We start from the raw sequence: 19,382 nt of genomic DNA on the forward strand, positions 1-19,382 counted from the left end.
GCTGCCAGGGTTTACCCAAGTAGCCAGTGCTTGCTATGTGCAATGCCTTATTTTGAAATCCCTGATGATTACTATTGCCTCTTATTGTTTCAGTGGCTGTGTGAGAAAAACTGCATGGTATTTCTGTAAATAACATGGATCAGTTTTGCATTTTTACTGCTTCAGCTTACAACTTCTGAAAGCTCCTTAAATACAGAAGTTACAATTTTGACATCAGTAGAATGATTATGTTGATGGTGTTCAGTGGACCATTGATATCTGTTACACTGTTGTGTCAATCCTTGACTTTGTTGTCAGTAAGAACTGCTTTTTGAGAAAAAGCCAGTTGAAATCACCACATATTTACTAGTTTCTCATTAGTAGAGGCTTGGCTAAGCACCACACAAATTTTGCATTCTAACATTATTATTGATTTATCAGTATTATGGTTGCATTTTGCTAACCATATAGTACTTAAGCTTTCAAAGTATTTATAATTTCTTAACTGGTTTTGAGTTGTGTACCGTTCTCACTCAAGGACATGAACGTTAAAGGCTGTGAGTGCCTCGGCGAGAATGAATGCTAAGATTAACACTTGCAACTCACTGTTAGCATATCTGGCACCATTATTGCTTTCACCTCCCCAGTGACGATAGCATACATTAGTTTAGGCTACTGTGATGTATGTGAGTTAGGTTAGTTTTAAAAGTTCTCCTGACAGTACAAAATTACCTGGGGATCACTGAGCAATGTTGCTGACAAGGTTCCTGTGGCTATTGTGGTATTTCACCAGTTTCAGCCAATTTCTATGTCACTTGTCGGCTCATTTTTAAGCGTAAAATATTTGAGGGAAGTGTTTGATGTTTTATTATATTTAGTGAATTTGAAGGTGTTTGATGTGTGCCCCAGTAGGCATAGTGTAATTCTTGCATCACAGAAATAATAATCTTCAATTCTTTGCTTTTATTTATAAAGTACCGTTGAGGAAGGAAACAGTTGTAATATATTTTTAAAGACGGGAACACTGGCAAGAGGGTGATAGAGAGGTGAGCAGTTTGTTAGAAAGTAATAACTTATATTAAAGCAAGAATCACTTGTTGTTACTCATCAGTTATACTGTGATCGGTGAATAGGATTTGATCACATTTATTGTGTCCGGTGGACATTTTACCTTTTTGTTTTTCAACCAAAAGTATTCGTAAAGATTATGAATGTGCTTGTCACATCTTGAATGGGGCAGCTTTAATTGATAATACTCAAGTATATGACGTGGCTACAAAAATTCAGATAATATTAAGAATTTTAAAAAAATTTAATTGTTATTTTAAGGTTTAGAGCATTGTTTGAGTGGTACAATTTTAATTGTGGTCTCAAATTTTAAACCAAATTGACAAATATGGAGGTTGAAAACAAAGGTAGAGTAGTGCACGATTTGTGTCCATAATTTTACTGCTTCAGCTTATTTCATCTTTATTTTTCTTTAATTAATTTTTACAGCATAGGAATTTGCCAGTGTTTATTGTTTCCATATTTATGTAGGTGGATTTTTAAGGATATTTCTTGAGAGAGGTTATGGGTTTTAGGATTCAGCCATTAATGTATAATTCTTGAAGACTTGTTAATTTTGAGTTGTAATATTCCATCATTTGACGAATGGTGACCACATATTTATATTTATTAGTCTATGTTTATAAGATTTATTGTTTATTGCTGGAGACTTCCCTTCATGTAAGAGTAACAGCGCAACAACACCCAAACTCCAACATTTATCATGGGTTATCAACAGCTTGGGTAACTGGGTCAATTAATCTTATACATATTAATATAATGCATATTTGTTTTCCAAGGTAAACATTTCTTCTACCATTGTGTGTCTATTCTAGGAAAGCTCATATTTACAAAGCATTGAGCATTGAAACACTTTTACATTAATCACTGCACCCATAAGCCCATAATGCTGGGAAGGTCTCATTCGACCAATGTCGTCTACTGCAAAATTGTATCTATTGTATAGTTCGATGCAATATTAGGAACTAAGGGAATTTTGTGAAGGTCTCTCTCTCTTTTTTTTTAAGCTCCTCAGTTATAACACAGTAGAGTAACCTTACAGTGTAAGCAGAGATTATACTGTACAGTACTTGTATTTTAACTAACACACCACCTGTGCAGTAGGATGGTCCTTGCAGATCTCTTACCCCCCCTCCCCATACACTTGTTTGACATATTAAAATTTCTTTGACGCCCATTTCTTCACTTTCTGCATCCACCGTATCTCTGGCCCTCCCTTGTGCTGTACCAACCTTCCTTTGCCTTATCTTCACTTATCATGATACAATTCAATCTTTGAGGCGAGTTGTCAGTCTGTTTACTGTAATTAGATCTCTGCTCCCATTGTCATGTATAGTGTGAAGGTGTACTATACTATATTTGATTTACTTTTCCCATTTGTTACACCATTCGTTATGCTTCACATACTTTATAATGTAAATCAAGCGTCATAATCATGTTCATTCTGTTGTAACACCTTTGCTTTGTAGAAAGTTTGCTTCTTGTATATATTCATTTGTTATTGAGCAGTTAATTGTGTCAAGTTGATGCTAGTTATACAAGGTGATAGGTCTGGTCATTTGAAATCATTCATGGTTTTGGAATGACTGAAAAGGTGTTTTGTAGATCACTTTATGTAAATCATAGAAACAATGTTTGTTGTGAAGTTGCTGTGAACTTACTGTGGCTCAAGAACACTTTATCACTGATGTTGATGGCTGGCTTGGTCCATAGTTTTTTGCCAGATCTTAAAAGGGAAAGTACATTTCAGGACCAGAGAGTAGTGTTATTTCCATCGAAGCTGATAATGCTGTAGCCGTGTCTAAACTGCTGTGTGTTGTGAAGCTTTTGGTTGGTCAGACACAACCACCAGCTCTGATCAAGAACTTGGAAAGGTTTGAGATCATGACTGTTCTTGACCAAAATTGGTAGAGTATTGGAACCACTGTTTGTTTCATAAATCCAAAGTCCCTCATTGATGAAGGGAGCACAGCATATGACAGTTTATCTTTAGTAGTGAGTTTATTACTACCAAGTTACAGGCCACACAAGTTTGCATTTAGACCTTCCAGGAAATGCCAGATGTATATATAAAGTAGTTACCCCTCAGATGGCAGGTGTATATGATTATGTAATGTTCCCTCTTCCCTCAGTGAACCGAGTTTCAGGGTCATGAGCCTTTCCCAGTAACTCAGGTGGTTGTATTCTGTGAACCGTCTGGTGAATGGTATGATAAATGTGATCTAAAATATCTGGCAAGTTGATTAATTCATGAAATATGATTTTTTTGAGTGAAATGGCTGGGAACCAAAATCTAGTTTTAAGTCTCCTAATAATGTAGTACAGTATATATAAAATACACAAAGGCAATTGCAATTAGAAATATTCTTTATACTTTCTTGAATATCAGCCCATGAAACTGAAGTACTGTACAGTATTTGAATTTAAGCTGATATGCCTTGGTAGTACAACACATCAGTAAACCTTAGAAACTTAAACTTACCAATCAAAAACTAACAAATATTAAAAAAAAAAAATAATGATCAGCATTCCACCTTTTGTCATTGCATCCTCAGTGTTTACCAGTGTTAATGGCACGGTGAAGTTAGCAATTTTACACATCATGCTTCAGTATATTGATTCTTAACCTTAGTTTATTTCCTTATTTATTTGGATGGATGTACTCTTTTTTAATTCCTTTGTATATTTTTGTATATTTCTTATGTGAATATTAAGTATGATCTCACCTAAAATTCATTTCTCTTTGTTTTCTGGCATTTACCCATGTGCAAATATTGTTAGGTAAGGATTTTTCTTGTTTTATCCTCAGCATCCTTAGGGGCTGCAGAGATGACCTGTTGTATCAGTTCATTGTATTTTTTATGTCTTTTTGTTTCCTGTCTTGTAGTAGTGTAATTTACCTGTTGTAATATGTTTGGCTCTTCAGGCAAGTCAAATGTTATGAGATATTTTACAGATTTTATTTGATTGATGTAGTTTTAAAGAGATTATTTTAGCTACAATTCTACATGTAGTATTTTATTATACTGTTTTTGTATTTTAAATTTGACTAAGGTCATTTCTGGAGCATTCTAAGATAAGTAGCTTCTGGTTTTATTCACTGTGTATCTTCTCTATTTTTACACCTCCCGCGTTTTGCGATTGTTAAGTTTTAAGATGTTTGAAACTATTCGTGATGTGTAAATCACAAAGTGTAAATACGGAATAAAATATTAGTATGACGCATTGTTTGTCAGTACAGTATACCAATATATGTTACTTTAACATTGCTTACAGTTCACCTTGAATCAGTGAATCATGTTAACCAGTGAGTGGATATTCAGGGCACAAGTTGTAGGCACTGCTTCTGTAGAGCTTCATGTCATGTACGAAAGGAGAGATTCATCCCTTAAAAGCCGATTCAAACATTTGTTTATACATAAAAAAAGTAGGTACGGCAAGTGTTAATGTGTCTTGGTGCCGAATACAATCATCTGGTGTTAGCCAAATAATATACAAAAAGTGGTGTTCTGTCCTGAAGGGGTTAACCTGAGGTAAAAGGGCAACACTGTTGACAGAAGGGATAACTGACAATTATGAAAGTAGATGGTTTGTGCTACAGGACAAATGTCCACTTGTCAAGCAAATTTAGTATGAGTTGATGTTGGGGAAGTTTATGGTGGTGGTGGTGGAATCAACAGAGCAGTAGGGTAACAGTGATGTCTGCAAAAGGGAAGATAAGTGATATAATGGTTAAGAACTCTTAGGATGATGATGAGGAAAATGTACAGTACCTTACCTTCTTATTTGTCACCACAGGAGGTTAAACACTCCAGGGGGGAACTGGACTCTACCTGTAATATTCTAAACAATCCCAATCAGGTTTTAGTAACTATTTCACCTATCACTTATATCATGGAGTTTGTTTAGGCTATCAAACCTGACTTGACTCTTGTGTCAAATAGGCTGGCCAGATGTCATGCTTTAGGCAGGACAGTCCTGCTTTTCAGCACTCTGTCCTCCGTCCTGCGCCACCTCAAGCAGGATGTTATTTTGTCCTCTTTTGGGCCTGTCTAAAAAGAATTATATAAATTACCATACGTATATTAAAACAGTGGGAACTGAAGGCCATAATAACAATTGACGTATTTTAATTCTAATTTCATGTAGTTGCCGTTGGCAACACCACTCTTCCACAGTGTACGTGTACAGACGAGTCAAGCTATCATCAATCAAGTACTGTACACAGTAAAAATGAATATTCATTTCTTTCAGTTCTTTATTTATACTGTATGAATGCATGTATCATGTATGTAACATACAGTGCGTTTAAAAAAATGAAGTTTTTGAAAAAATACAAAATAGCCTTCATTACATTATAGTGATATTTGACAAATCAACACTTCTAAGTATATTTTATACAATTTTTTTTTATATTTCAACTCATCATTAAATATGTTTAATTTAGGTTAAAAACAAGTGTCGTAAAAATTAAAAAAATCCCTCCCTTTTTGGAAATTTGGAAATGGCCACCCTACCGGAGCACCCCTGTTCATCAAAATTCCAATACTTTTTTTTAATGCAGTATTGTACTCAGGCATTTTTGTATAGTAAAAGGTAATTACTAATGACCTCAGAATATTTCTTAATAACATGTGCTCATGGCCTCAAAATGCCCATGAAATTGGTCAGTTTCAAAAAAATTTGCAGGGTGGCGGCTTAAACCCCCTCCCCCGGTAGCAGGGTGGGCTCGCTGTCTGATGTCGTTAACGCAGCCTCGTAACATGTGGAAACCAATATCATACACAGGGCTGTAAGTACATTGTCCCAACTCAGTTGACACAGTATATTGGCACAAGAGTCAAGTCAGGTTTGATAGCCTAAATAAACTCCATGATATAAAGTAAGTGATAGGTGAGAGCTACTAAAACCTGATTGGGATTGTTTAGAATATTACAGGTATTATGACAAATATGTTATACTTGAGGCTACTGTAGCATAGTGTATGTGGCCAGTATCCACTACGCTACTAACAGGGTTGCCATACGTCCGTATTTTCCCGGACATGTCCTTCATTTAGGTCTCGAAATCTTCATCCGGAAGGAATTTTTAAAATTCTTCAAAAGTCCGGAATTTCAACTTCCATCATTTTCTCCACGGAAAAAAACATGAAACTGTAATGACGAGAGAGAGAGAAGGTGGAAACCGTAGAGATCTCGTTCAGTTTTTGTCAGCTGATAAGTCACTTGTACGCCTGTACGGTGTTGTCAACTTAGCTGTCAAATATTTGATTGATAAGGGGGTAGAAGTTGATGATGTGTTTTGACCAAGTTAGTTACCTGAAGCAGTTTGTGGAAAATTACAAGTGATGAAGAATTTAGTAATCTGCCAACACAAAAAGTGGACCAGATACTTTGAAAAATCAAAAAACATTGAATGCCACTCAGAATTGCTAAGAATTGCACAATTCTTCTTTGCTATATCATCTCACAATGCAAATGTAGAAAGGGTTTTTCACTGATGCAAAGTCATTGGACAAAGGAAAGGAACAAATTGAGTGTTGAAACAATGAAAGGCATTCTGACTACAGTACAGCTTCCGAGAAACACCTTGCAGTGACTTCTATACCATTCTAAAGAGCAATCAGCCAATACTGAAGAAGATCTACAGAAAAGTATGCATGGGCACACCAAGTCACACACACAGTGGGGGAAGAAGACTGCAGCTAAGAGAATAAGATGTTCAGCCTTAAGCAAAGGTAATTTTTTTTTTTTTAAGATTTATATACCATGTATGTTGTGTGTGCCGGGAGGGATGTCTTCGGGAGCGTTCTCTTTTTTGAATGTTCAGATATGGCAACCCTATACTAACACTGACATTAGTTATGATTTAATATGAGTGCATGACGCTTCACACATCAAAAGCCACAGTCGATGACCTCAGTGTTACTCTGATAGTGTTAGTGGTGTATATGACATAAGAACTCAGTATATCGTCAGGATAATATTTCAAATTCTCAGTTTTCCCGCAGCCAGAAAATAGAATGAATTCCGTCCTTGCCCGCGTACACTCAAGAACTTGATTGGCTGGTGGTGGAGCGCGAACGGTTGCTATTGGTCATCTTGGCATTCAGTGTTGTCAGTCGTGGCGATTTAACCAATAGGAGCGGCGGATGTGCCTGGCGTCCATTTTAGCCAGGAAGCTGTGTTGTGTTTACAGTTTGTTGCCATTCCCTCGTGTAGCTGTGGTAGGAGCGCCTGTGTGCAGTTCATTTACGCAAAAATGTCAGAATCGGGCGCCTCTCCGGCTAAGATAAAGAAGATGGACCCGACAGAGGAAGTACACGAGACGCGGGAGTATGATCCAGAGACCCAAAGAGCATTGGAGGAAATAGACTCTTGTCAGAATGAAATTGATCAACTCAACGAAAAAGCAAGTGAGGAAATCTTGAAGGTAGAACAGAAGTACAACAAACTAAGAAAACCAAACTTCGAGAACCGGAGCAAAATTATCCAGAGGATTCCCAACTTCTGGGTGACAGCCGTATCCTTTTATTACTGGTGATGTATGAGTGCTGAGATGTAAATTATTATTATATACATTCATAAAGTTTTAGTGGAGGTTGTACCGGTGTGAGGGACCCTCATGCTGCCTGCACCACATATAGTCATGTTACGTACAACACTTGTGTCTCGTGGTGGTTTATGATATGTGTAGGAAGTTATACTGAGAAAGGACCCACATTCTTGTATGGTAAAATAAGTCACATGGTGCAGCTTAGGTATATTGATTATAAAACCGTTTATTTAGCCAGAAAAATAAAGATACATAGTGTATAATATTGACGTGGCTGCTAATGTTGCATCAGACTGACAACATGTCTTTACTAAAATAGTGTTTTATGTATTCTTGAATAGGTTTATGGGTAAGTATATATAAAACATCACAGCTCCTTGACCCAGTATTGAGGTGTTTTCTATTCTCAACTGGTAAACCGTTGTTTATGGCTAATTTCTACTATAGTAATCCACAGGACAAGAAGGAAAATTTAGCTTTAAAGCTTCATATTTTACCTTATTTTTTGGGGGGGGTGGGGGGTAAAGGTGTAGATAATGGCTACCACCAGAAGTTGTTTGTTGATTTTCTTTATTTCGGCTGTACTTATCGTTTTGATGATTTTAAGTATACGTATTAAAAGAAACGACAACTTTCTATTATGATTTTAAGTACTTTTTTATTTACTCTATCCCGTTTTACAAACCTCCTCCCGGCACTATTTTTGTTGTTTACCTCGCTGAATCCCTCTTCAAGAGACGTTTCCTATAAATGATGGTGAACGCTTCCACGAATTTCTCCTCGCCATTGATGATTTATATCAACCTCAATATTAAGGGAAGTTGTTTAACACATAAATTAACACGATAATACATAGAACCTGACCTAAAATACCCTACCTATGGGTATGTTAGGTCAGGTTCAATTAATTTTCGTTTCTATTTCTGTGTTTAATATGATATTATTGTGTAGAAACATTTTCAACCAACTCGGACAATTCCTTCTGGTGGTCGCCGTTATCTACAGCTTTACCTTTTTTTGATAATATAGGTACAGCGGTACTATTATTGTTTCGGGTATCCAGCGACTTATATTTTTTTATTAATATTATTTTAATCAGTAGTTTAGACAATTCTAAGACACTTTACTTCTATGGCATTTTGTCCACATTAATACTTTCAAAGAAAATCGCACAACATTTATTGAAAATCTACAAATTTTTCAGATTTATTGTTAACGGAATTTGAACCCCCAAAAAATCAGCTCAAAATTAGGGGTCGTCTTAAACTCCGGGTATAAAATCCGAACCTCTACATCCTGTGGTTTAGTGTGTCGCCAGTGGTGGTGGAAAACATCGTAAAACACTCGCCTTAATCCCATGGTCCTTCGGGCTGCAGAATTTTTTCAATAAACCGTTAATTATTATTATTATTATTATTATTACTAATTATTTTATACTGAAATTTACATTTTGGAAGCTGGATTAAAAATAAGATTACCGGTATATTAAAATGATAAAAATGTATTATAAACCTGTCTAACATACAGTAAATACCATAAAATAACAACGTAATAAATGCAGGTATCATCACGCACTGCCAGCCATTTGCAACTGCCGCCGAAGTAAACAAATGGCCAGTCCTGCCGATCGTCTCGCGAAGCAAGTTTATAAATTAAAGAAAATACCTGCAGTGTATTTTATGCCTACATTTCTAATATATTACAGTATATTATAATTAAATAAATAAACAAATAAATCAGTAAATCCATTTCAAGTAAACGGTAAAATTTTACTAGGCACCGACATTAGTTCCGGTAAAATAACCGATGCCTAAGTGACGTCACCAGTGTTTACACTACACCAGCTGGTGCCATTACTTGAAGTGAACTGGCCTTATTTTAAATAAACAATGATGTGTTGCTTAGCAGTATGTTTAACAGCATCACTCCACTGGTCAGTGGATTGGTTGGTAAAGGAATACTGGGGCAGTAAGCTCCCAGTGTCAGAGTTGTCTTATACAGCGAGTATAGCTCAAAACCTATGTTTTAAATGGGGGCCGTCTTATACACCCCGTGGCTTTGTAGGGCGACATATACGGTATTAACGGTAAATAATTAAACATTCGATATTACCTAAAAAATAATGACCATCCAAGAATGTTGAAACGTAACATAACCTATACAGTACAGGGGGTCCCCGGGTTACGAACGGGTTCCGTTCCTGAGGACGTTCTTAAGTCAGATTTGTACATAAGTCGGAACACGTGCTACTATATGCATAATGTACTGTAATTACAAAACAGTTTTAAAATCCCAATATATCAGAGCCTAAGTCCTTATATACATCTAAAATCACGTAATTTAAGACAAAAGAAGAAATAGAATGACAAAATACAGTAAATGAAGGTAAAAATTAAGTCATCAGGTAAATAAAATTCTGTAAATTTCAAGTTTAACCTCATTGGTATCGGCTGGTGTTCATAAGTTGGGGACCCCCTGTATGTAAAGTCCAAATAGTGAAATATTAACTCTTTCTACAGAAACTGGCAAGGTAGTTAAGACAAATCTTAACCAATAGCTTTTCCAGTTCTCCTTTTCAAAGTGGTTAGATATTTGTCCAGTCAAGGACCTTTATTATTTGCACTTTTTGTTTGGCATTTGTTCTAATTGGTTGAGTCTGATGACCTAAATTTAGTCATTTCCATACCTATTAGGTTAGGCTAGGTTTGCCAGTGACTTAATTCAGTATTCTAGGGTCAGCATCGACCAATTAATGAACGGTAGACAAAAAGTGAAAATAATCATAGGATGTTAGCTATAGGAATGGTGGCTAACATCTATGGATGTTTCATGTTCCTTTTATATTATATTTTGTGTGTATATTGGGGCAGATTATGTAATCCTTAGTCACTGTTTAATGTTTATCCTTTTACTTCCTGTGGTAAGTTCAAATTTGACACAGAATTATAAGTAAGAATAGTACTGCACCTTACTGGTTACTGTTCTTATAATGATTTTTCTTGACCGGCAATTGACACTGAACCACTAAATGTGATATTCTTTTCTTACGACGCATTCATTATCTTACTGAGAGATATTTGCTTGTAATCACATTAAGCTGCTTATCAGTGGACATTAAGTTAAGAAATGAGATTTGTTTGCTGAATGCCGAGCAACACTTTATTATCAGTATAGCTGTATATGGTAGAGTTTATTAGCCTTTGGTTGTCTTATAATACTGAAGGAAAATTTTGGTTAAATTCCTGATGGATTTTATCTCAGAACAAGTAAGGAAGGTTTTATATATATAATAGTAGGGAGTTTGAACCTAGTTTGACTTATTATGGGTTTTTTAATTCATTTACTCCATATTTATCTCTTCATATTTTAGTCTAATTGTGGTGGGTAAAATAAGATTCTCAGAAGCTGTAGAATAGTTTGGAGATTCTCGGGTGATGCAGAATGGTTCAGTCATAATATTCCCAGGGTTTTCCTTAACGTGTGTGTTTGCAGTTTGTAAACCATCCCCAGATTTCTGCTATTCTTGAAGAAGAAGAGGAAGAATGCCTACATTATTTGACCAAATTAGATGTAGAAGAGTTTGATGATATTAAGTCAGGCTACAGGTGAGCTGGTTGTCTGTTTTGTGTAATGATGATTATTATTTATTTATTGTATAGTAATGTCTTAACCCATGTACACTAGGTCTGTTATCACACTTTGTTTATCTGAACTTCACATATTGTGGTCTTGTTATACTGTATATTGATATCCAGTCAAGTACTGTATACAGTAATGTTATAAACACTGAAGATGTTTTTTTAAATTTTCCAGAATTAAATTCCATTTTGATGAAAATCCATACTTTGAAAATGAAGTTCTTACAAAAGAATTTCATCTCGGCTCAACAGGTGAGTGTGATTCATAGGTTGATGAGAAGCTCTGGTAACATTGTATTCTGTTCATTTGTTGAAGAGCTGACAGTTTCTGTGTTAAAATAAGGGAGATTAGGAGCCACTACTTATATCACCTCATGATTAAACAATGAATGGGGGAAGTTAGTATCAAAGGTGTTTAATCATCAGATTATATCAGCAGCAATCCTAACCCTCATGAGATTAAGAAAAATTATTGTTTGATCAATAAATAATTTTGACCTCAATCCCCACCAACACCATGTGTGTGCATGTAGTGGTAGCCTTTATAAATAGTTTTCATAACCCTACATATACTGTACCTGCACCAGGACTTATTTTATATTATATTATTAACTGCACAGTTCATATTCCATTGAACTGTTCAGGAAAATTTAATTATGGATATATTTGTATAAGTAAAGTAAGAATATATTGGTGTTATTTAGTCCCATTCAAGGTCACAGCTGTTGCCATTACCTAAGATTAATTTATCAAAAACTATTAAATAAAGCTTTGACAGAAATGGTTTGGAATTGAATATACTGTATTGTCCTATATTCCTTTTAAAGCTTTAACACTTAAAGATAAGCTGCCACTGTTACTTAACAGTATTTTGTGACAGCTCTGACCATATTCAAAACTAATGTTACTTTTTACAATCTCTATATGTTACTGACCATATTTATGCAAGGGTCATTTTAGCTCACCATCACAAATTATAGAAGACCTTGTGCTGTAATGGAAGTATTGGTCCTTATTGGAAGTGATGAATGATATCCTCTTGTATGTTAGTACAGTATTTTAATTAGTCATATTTCAGGAATGTGTTATCTAAATCAGTACTGGGAGATAATTATGGTAGTACAGGTATTTAGTAATAATGCACTGCTGTACATTGGTCTTCAGGCAACACTTGTTTTAGTATTGTACTTATCATCTGTTGCCTTGTCCAGCTGTGTACTGGACTGTACTCTTTACATAACCCAGTGTTTGACTACAGCACTTGTTTCTAAGCAAGATATTAATGGTATACAGTTCTCTCTTATTTCCAATGAAGAAAAATAGTTCATATGAATAGTATATCACCAGGTGATCCTGCATCACAGTCAACAGACATTAAATGGAAGGAGGGACACAACCTCGTTGAACGGTTTCGACAGAGGATGCAACAAGGGGAGAGAGGTGGGACGGGGCGGAAGCGTCCCTTGGAACTTCGGTCATTCTTTTCCTGGTTTTCTGACCACGGAGATCCATCGGCTGATGAAATTGCAGAAGTAAGTTGTTTTCTTGTTAATGACTTATCTCTGTAATAATATTTTGTAATAATAAAGCAGTTGTATTGCTTAACAGTTTTTGGGCATATTATTTTGTCTTTGGTGTAATAAATCCTGGGAATAAAAGATGGTCATGGTTTCTATTTCTTATATTAAAATATACTTTTAGATTAAAATGGGTTGTGATGTTTTGTTCCTGTAGCCTTACTGCTACAAGTTACCATTGATCAATATAGTATGCACTGTATTTTTCTTTCATCTTCCTACCTTATTGTCATCACCCATTTCTCAGAGGTGTGTGGTGGTGCATGGTGGTGGGGGTATATGAAGTGACAGTAGTAAATCAGAAAGAAATCTTAGACTTGTGGAAGGGGCATACTTTAATAATAAAACTCTTGTGGCACAACTTTTACAGTGAACAGTGGTGAGACAGATTCCTTTAATACAGGGAGTCTCAAAAAAATTTCTCCACACTACCTTAAAAGATTTTTGTGAAGATTGTGTTACTACAGGAATGTTGTGTTCAGTTGTGGAAGACATGGCACACCAGCAAGTGAGGGCAATGTTGCATGTGCAGTACTTTACTGTACTGTACAAGCATTTACGTAGTCTCCAGGAATATCTATACAACAGTGTTTATGCATTTTTCTGAGACACCCTGTGCTGGATATAACTACCTTGTAGTAATGATGGTAAAAAGCTGTCTCGCTGGAGGCTGATATTATTTGTGTGGCTTAACAGACTAATGAGTTTTGTGTTTGTCAGGTCATCAAGGATGACATGTGGCCGAATCCCCTGCAGTATTTCCTGGTGCCGGATATTGAAGTAGAGAATGGTGAAGGCAACGAGGATGAGACTGACTTAGAAGATGAAGAAGTGGATGATAATGTGGTGGTGGTGGAGGAGGAGATTGAGGAGGTGGATGAAGAAGGTGTAGAAGAAGAGGAGGAAGTGGAGGCACAAGGGGAAGGTAAGGAAATCTAAATTGAGATGTTACAGATTTTTCGATTAAAAGGAGAGAGAGGTAGATTTAGGTGGAATACCTGTGTGTGTTGGCGGTGGAGATTGAGGAAGAAGAAGAGGAGGAGGAGGCAGAAGGTGAAGGTCATTTAAGAAGATTTGCTTTGAATTATACTCTAGATAGAGTAGGTTTACTAGATACCGACACAATGGACTTGTGTGGGAGGAGTATCTGGGTAGAAATTTGTTGGAAATTGGAAAAACTGAAGCTTGTGATCTTCCTCAATAACCAGTGCTTTGTTTTGTTCCTTCAGTGCTTTAATAACCGGTGGTACAGTTGGTTCCTTTACTGCTTTAATACGGAGTGCTTTTTAACTGGTGCTTCATTTTGTTCCTTGAGTTCTTTAATAACGAGTGCCTTGTTATGTTCCTAAAGTGTTTTCATTCTCGTAATACATGTAGTGTGCCATAAAATTTCACTTGGCAAGAAGATATTCAGGTTTTAGTTCTGAAACATGGTACAGGTATTAGAGTGTGAGCCATGTATACCCGTTTTGTGTTGACTCACAATGCATGAACTATAGTCTAGATTGATTTAATGTACCCTGATCATGGTTGACAGAGTAAATGCTTTGCAAAGATTGGTTTCAAGAAAATCTTCACTTCTAAAAGAGGTCGCAAAAACAGACTGGTGCATGCAATATCAGTAAGGAGAATAAAAATTTGAAGATACGGTACCTAACTGCCCCTGAGTGTCTGAAGACTTTGGCAATTTAGTCTATTTACTTATAGTATATAATCTCTACAGTCATCTCATGGATCAAGAGGTAACAGAGACTACACAGAATAAAGTGTTGTAAGTTGTGCACGTGCATGTGTGTGGAGAAAATGACTAAAAAATGTCAAATACAGTGGTCCCTCGGTTAATGAACACAATTCGTTCCAAAAGGTTGTTCGTTAACCGAAACCATTGTTTCAATGGGTTTTTGGTTAATTGGTTCCAGCTCGCCGAAAATTACCTAAAGTAAAAAAAAATGCAGTAAAGTACACTTACTTTGAGGTGTGTATGTAGAAGGCTCCTGGATGATGATGATGATGTGAATTTGAAGTGGAAGGTGGAGGAGAAGCATTTTACTGCTTCTTGGATGGTGAGTCACCTTCCATGAAAATGTCAGGAACCTCTGGATTGACAGATTCTCCAGCAGGAACATCCTCTCTCATTCTTGAAGTGGAAGGCTGAGGGGTAGCATCTGTTTCCCGATGTCTTTTAGTGAAGAAACTGTCAATTTTGGGTTGTGGGGCATTTCTCCTCATCATTAACTGATGTTTGAAGAAGGAGACCACTCTGTCCTCAACATTACACAAAATAGGTTCTGTTGTTTCCACATCTGGGTGCCTTGAAGCCAGTTTCCTGAACATCTCCCAGTGGTGAACAACATCTTTCAAATCTGAAGTAGACATATGGTCATCACTTTCCCTTTCCTCCTCACCATTGTCAGCCTCCAACATCTCATCCAATTGCTGCAAGTCATCAGGTAATTCGTTAACCGAGGGATCACTGTACTGCAATAGAAAGTGGTGCGTGTGGCCTGTTCAGTTCTTCTACCTGGTAAACATACTGTTGTTCATTTTAGCATTGGTTCCCACTGTTATTTCATGAACTGTGTGAAGTAAGGAAGATTTGTGCATGAAGTCATTGTGTTGCTGTTTAGCACATGACAGCTGCAAGAGGCTTGTTAAGTATGATCAGGAAAGTTAATCTTACAGCACAGATCAAGTAAAGCTTAATCTTACAGCACTAGATTGGGGAAAGCTTAATTTTATAGCTCCAGATTAAGTAAGTTTAATCTTACAGCACAAGATTAAGGTAAGCTTAATTTTACAGCTCCAGATTAAGTAACGCACTAGAATAAGGAATGCTTAATTTTACAGCATTAAATTAAGGAAAGCTTAATTTTACAGCTCTAGATTGAGTAAAGCTTAATCTTACAGTCCTAGAATAAGGAATGCTTAATCTCACAGTACAGTGACCCCTCGTTTAACGAACACCTCGGTTAACGTAATTTCGATTAACGAACTGCCTTCCATAAGGATCTTCAATTCGGTTAACGAAAAAAATTCGGTTAACGAAGTTCTTACGAACCGACCTCAACATGTTTTCGCTTGCACTGACCGGGCAACCAGCTTTAGTATCAGTCCGCCAATACATTAATCGGTTCTAGGGCTTAAATTCCTTACTATTTTAGTAAATATCAAGAAGTTTATACTATTCAATAATTTTAAAAGTTTAATATTCAATTTTTTAGTCATTTTAACAATTATTGAACATAATTGAAGGTAAAGTGACAAGTTTAATGCGCGGCATCCAGCCTCTTAATACAGCAAACAGGAGTTAGTCTCTCTCTGTTTTCACTGGAGGTAACATCTTGTTTGAGACTCTCTTCAACTAAATGCTTTTTTTCTGTGTTTCCAAGCAAATTATTGGTCATTTTGAAATATATTTTACATATTGACAATATATAATGCAGTGCCGTGTTGATATAAAGAAAATAATCTTGAAATACACCAAGAGAACTAAAATTTTATGGATGAAATGGTGCCATGGGGTGACTTCTCTTCCACCCCAATGCCTTTTCTTCTTCCTTCTCCTCCACCCCCATTCTAATTCCCATCATCATCATCATCCAGGAGCCTTCTACATACACACCTCAAATTAAGTGAACTTTTCTACCATTTTTTTTGAATTTAGGAAATTTTCGGTGAGCTGGAACCAATTACCCAAAAACCCATTGAAACAATGGTTTCGGTTAACGAACGACCTTCTGGAACGGATTGAGTTCGTTAATGGAGGGGTCACTGTACTATATTAAGGAAAGCTTAACTTTACAGCTCCTTATTGAGGAAAGCTTAATCTTACAACACAAGAATAAGGAAAGCTTAATCACACAGCACCAGAATACAGAAAGCTTAATCTTATAACTGTAGATTATATAAAGCTTAACTTTACAGCTATAGATTAAGTAAAGCTTAATCTTACAATACTAGATAAAGTAAAGCTGGATCTTACAACACAAGAATAAGGAAAGCTTAATCTTACAGCTCCAGATTAAATAAAGCTTAATCTTACAACACAAAGTAAAGCTTTACTCTTGCAACTTTTGTCAACAGAAGATGGTGAAGCAGATGAGTGAGGAAGGCCAAAGCAGTGGCTATGAAGATCGTGGTAAAAAATTCGACCTACGCTCTATCAGTCAAAAATAGGAATGGTCTTTATGGATCTTTTTATCAGACCGTTGCTAGTTATAAAATAGATTGATTTTAGTTAGTTACTGTTCTCATTAAGTATACTTCGATTTTATTTTGTAAGCAAAGGAAAAAATGAGAAATAATTTTGTAATGGTCAGTATTTGTGAAGTTTATCATGGTAACCAATTTAGCTAAGACAGTTATGTAAAAAATTTTATTTGAATTATTTTGTTGATTTCTATATCATGTGTAATTGGGGAAGAAACAGTTTCCATTGAATATAGAAAGCTGAAGTTACAGTGTAAGACCTAAAACAAAATAATGGAAAGCAGCAGACTGGGGAGACAAATTTTTTTATAATTTTATTTGAACATTTTTCTCATATGTTGCCCAAATGATGATACCCTACGTATGTTATCACGTGTACAATGGGTATGCAGTAATTTACAAATGTTTCAAATATTACTCCTTTTTATGACTTAGATTGCTAAAGCTATATTGTTGCAAGCACCTACCATACCCATTGAACACATGAATTTGAGAGTTGTATGCTACAAGACAACTAACAGTGTAGGGATTATAATTAGCATTACTTTAATAGAATGGCAAGACTAATCATGTACAAGTTTTCTACAATGGGAACAAAAGTAATATGTCATGATGTATGATCATTCCTAGCATTAAAAGTCAGTTTTGTAATTTGTATTTCTTATCCATTTTGCATCTTGTGGTATATCAGGAACTTGTGGACAGATACATTATTCGTGAAACATCTCAGTTTGGGTTTATGCATACTACTACTACCGAAATGTAGCCCATATAAAAAGAGTCAGAAGTCATATTTCATAGTGACATTTCCTTCCTATTTCTCTGTTTCACGATAGCTGTTTACCTGATGTTGTTTAAAGTGGAGTGATGCACATATAACCATTAGCATGAAAATATCACCGTTGGTTAACGTATTTGCCACAGGATTGTCCATGTAGTTATACTTGTTAGTTAACTTTGATTGCTGTTGAAACTGATTATTTAATTGTAGTTTAGTGTTAACTTTGTTTTTTAATTGTGACAATTAGGAAAAAAACGAGTAACAGTACAAGTAGAATGAACCGTTAGTTGGTGCAAGGGGGCAGTGTTTCTTCGCTCATTTAAAGCTACCCCTATTATGATACTCTTCTCTAATTAGTCTATTGTAACTAAAAGATTATTACTACTTGCACAAACATATATTAGAATCACAATACAAACAAGATAGCTAAAATTGGGGCTGAGGATTCTGTGAACTGGTTATTCTCCTTACATTCCGAGTCAACCAGTCAGCACGTTGCAATGGACTCGGACCCACCAGCATGCAGGGTCCTGTGGTCTTAGCATCATATGAAGTGATGCTGGGCCTAATGTATTGTTATTAATATTTGGGTAAAGTACAGTATTGCCATCTATTAATTAGAAAACCTACGAACAAGAGATCAGTTAATTAGAGAAATTACTGTATAAATACATGTAATTATTCATAAATAAACTTGAAAGCATTATATTATATATGATGAACTGAATCAAGATACCCTGTAAATGTTTGACCCTTAAATGGTGGCCTTCAACTGTGGAAGGTGTGGTAGTTGATGGGGCGGCAGCCATTGTTAATTGAAGTTAGCTGTAGGGACAGCTGCCATCATTAATCGAAGTTAGCTGTAGGGACAGCTGCTATCATTAATGGATGTTAGTTGTAGGGACAGCTGCCATCATCAATGGAAGTTAGCTGTAGGGATGGCAGCCGTCAGTGGTAGTTTCATGTTCTTCACATTTATTTTTTGTGCACAAGTGGTGGCCCTCAGCTGCCAATGAGGAATTAAAATGGTTTTTATCATTAAAACCAGTAAATTATAATTTGAGCATCTTGTAAGTCAACTTGCACCTGGTACAAGTTCACCAGTGTTCTGTGAACTTAATTTCCACTGGTAGTTCAATTCTTTGATGTCTGGACTTATCTAAAACTTCATAACAGCAACACATAAAAATAATTGCAAGTGAAACAAAGTAAACATTGTGCATGGTCACTGGTTGGTATTATCAGCATGGAAAATGGTCATAAAACATTGGTTAAATAAGGAGGGAAATTTAGTTCAGCTCTGCATAGTTTTTTTTTTTTTTTTTGCCAACTGATACTGTATTTTATAAACTAATGGCATTTGGGACACCATGCTATTATGTAATCACAGCTAACCCTGAGTAAGCATTCAAAATGACCATAAAATGAAATTGGTGTTCTTGTAGTTCTCTATTTCTTGCCACAGGAGACCAAATGATTGGTCTCCTATTGTCTGTCCACAGTTTTCTTATTGATTATTATACTGAACCCCTGAAGAATGGTTTGCACAAGTTTAATAAGACAATGTACAGAAAG

General features: G+C 35.9%; 1 protein-coding gene across 1 annotated transcript; it reads left to right on the forward strand.

The window, feature by feature from the left end:
* Positions 1 to 7,202: 7,202 nt before the first annotated feature.
* On the forward strand, positions 7,203 to 17,677 carry LOC121873270 (protein SET-like). The gene is made up of 6 exons (XM_042376710.1): positions 7,203 to 7,569; positions 11,095 to 11,207; positions 11,416 to 11,492; positions 12,588 to 12,772; positions 13,538 to 13,742; positions 16,901 to 17,677. Exons 1-6 carry the CDS (start codon positions 7,309 to 7,311, stop codon positions 16,921 to 16,923), a joined length of 864 nt encoding a protein of 287 aa, XP_042232644.1. The 5' UTR covers positions 7,203 to 7,308; the 3' UTR covers positions 16,924 to 17,677.
* The last annotated feature ends 1,705 nt before the right edge of the window (positions 17,678 to 19,382 follow it).

This window comes from Homarus americanus, unplaced genomic scaffold (assembly GCF_018991925.1).
Source record: "Homarus americanus isolate GMGI-L3 unplaced genomic scaffold, GMGI_Hamer_2.0 scaffold55640, whole genome shotgun sequence".
NCBI classification, from domain to species: domain Eukaryota; kingdom Metazoa; phylum Arthropoda; class Malacostraca; order Decapoda; family Nephropidae; genus Homarus; species Homarus americanus.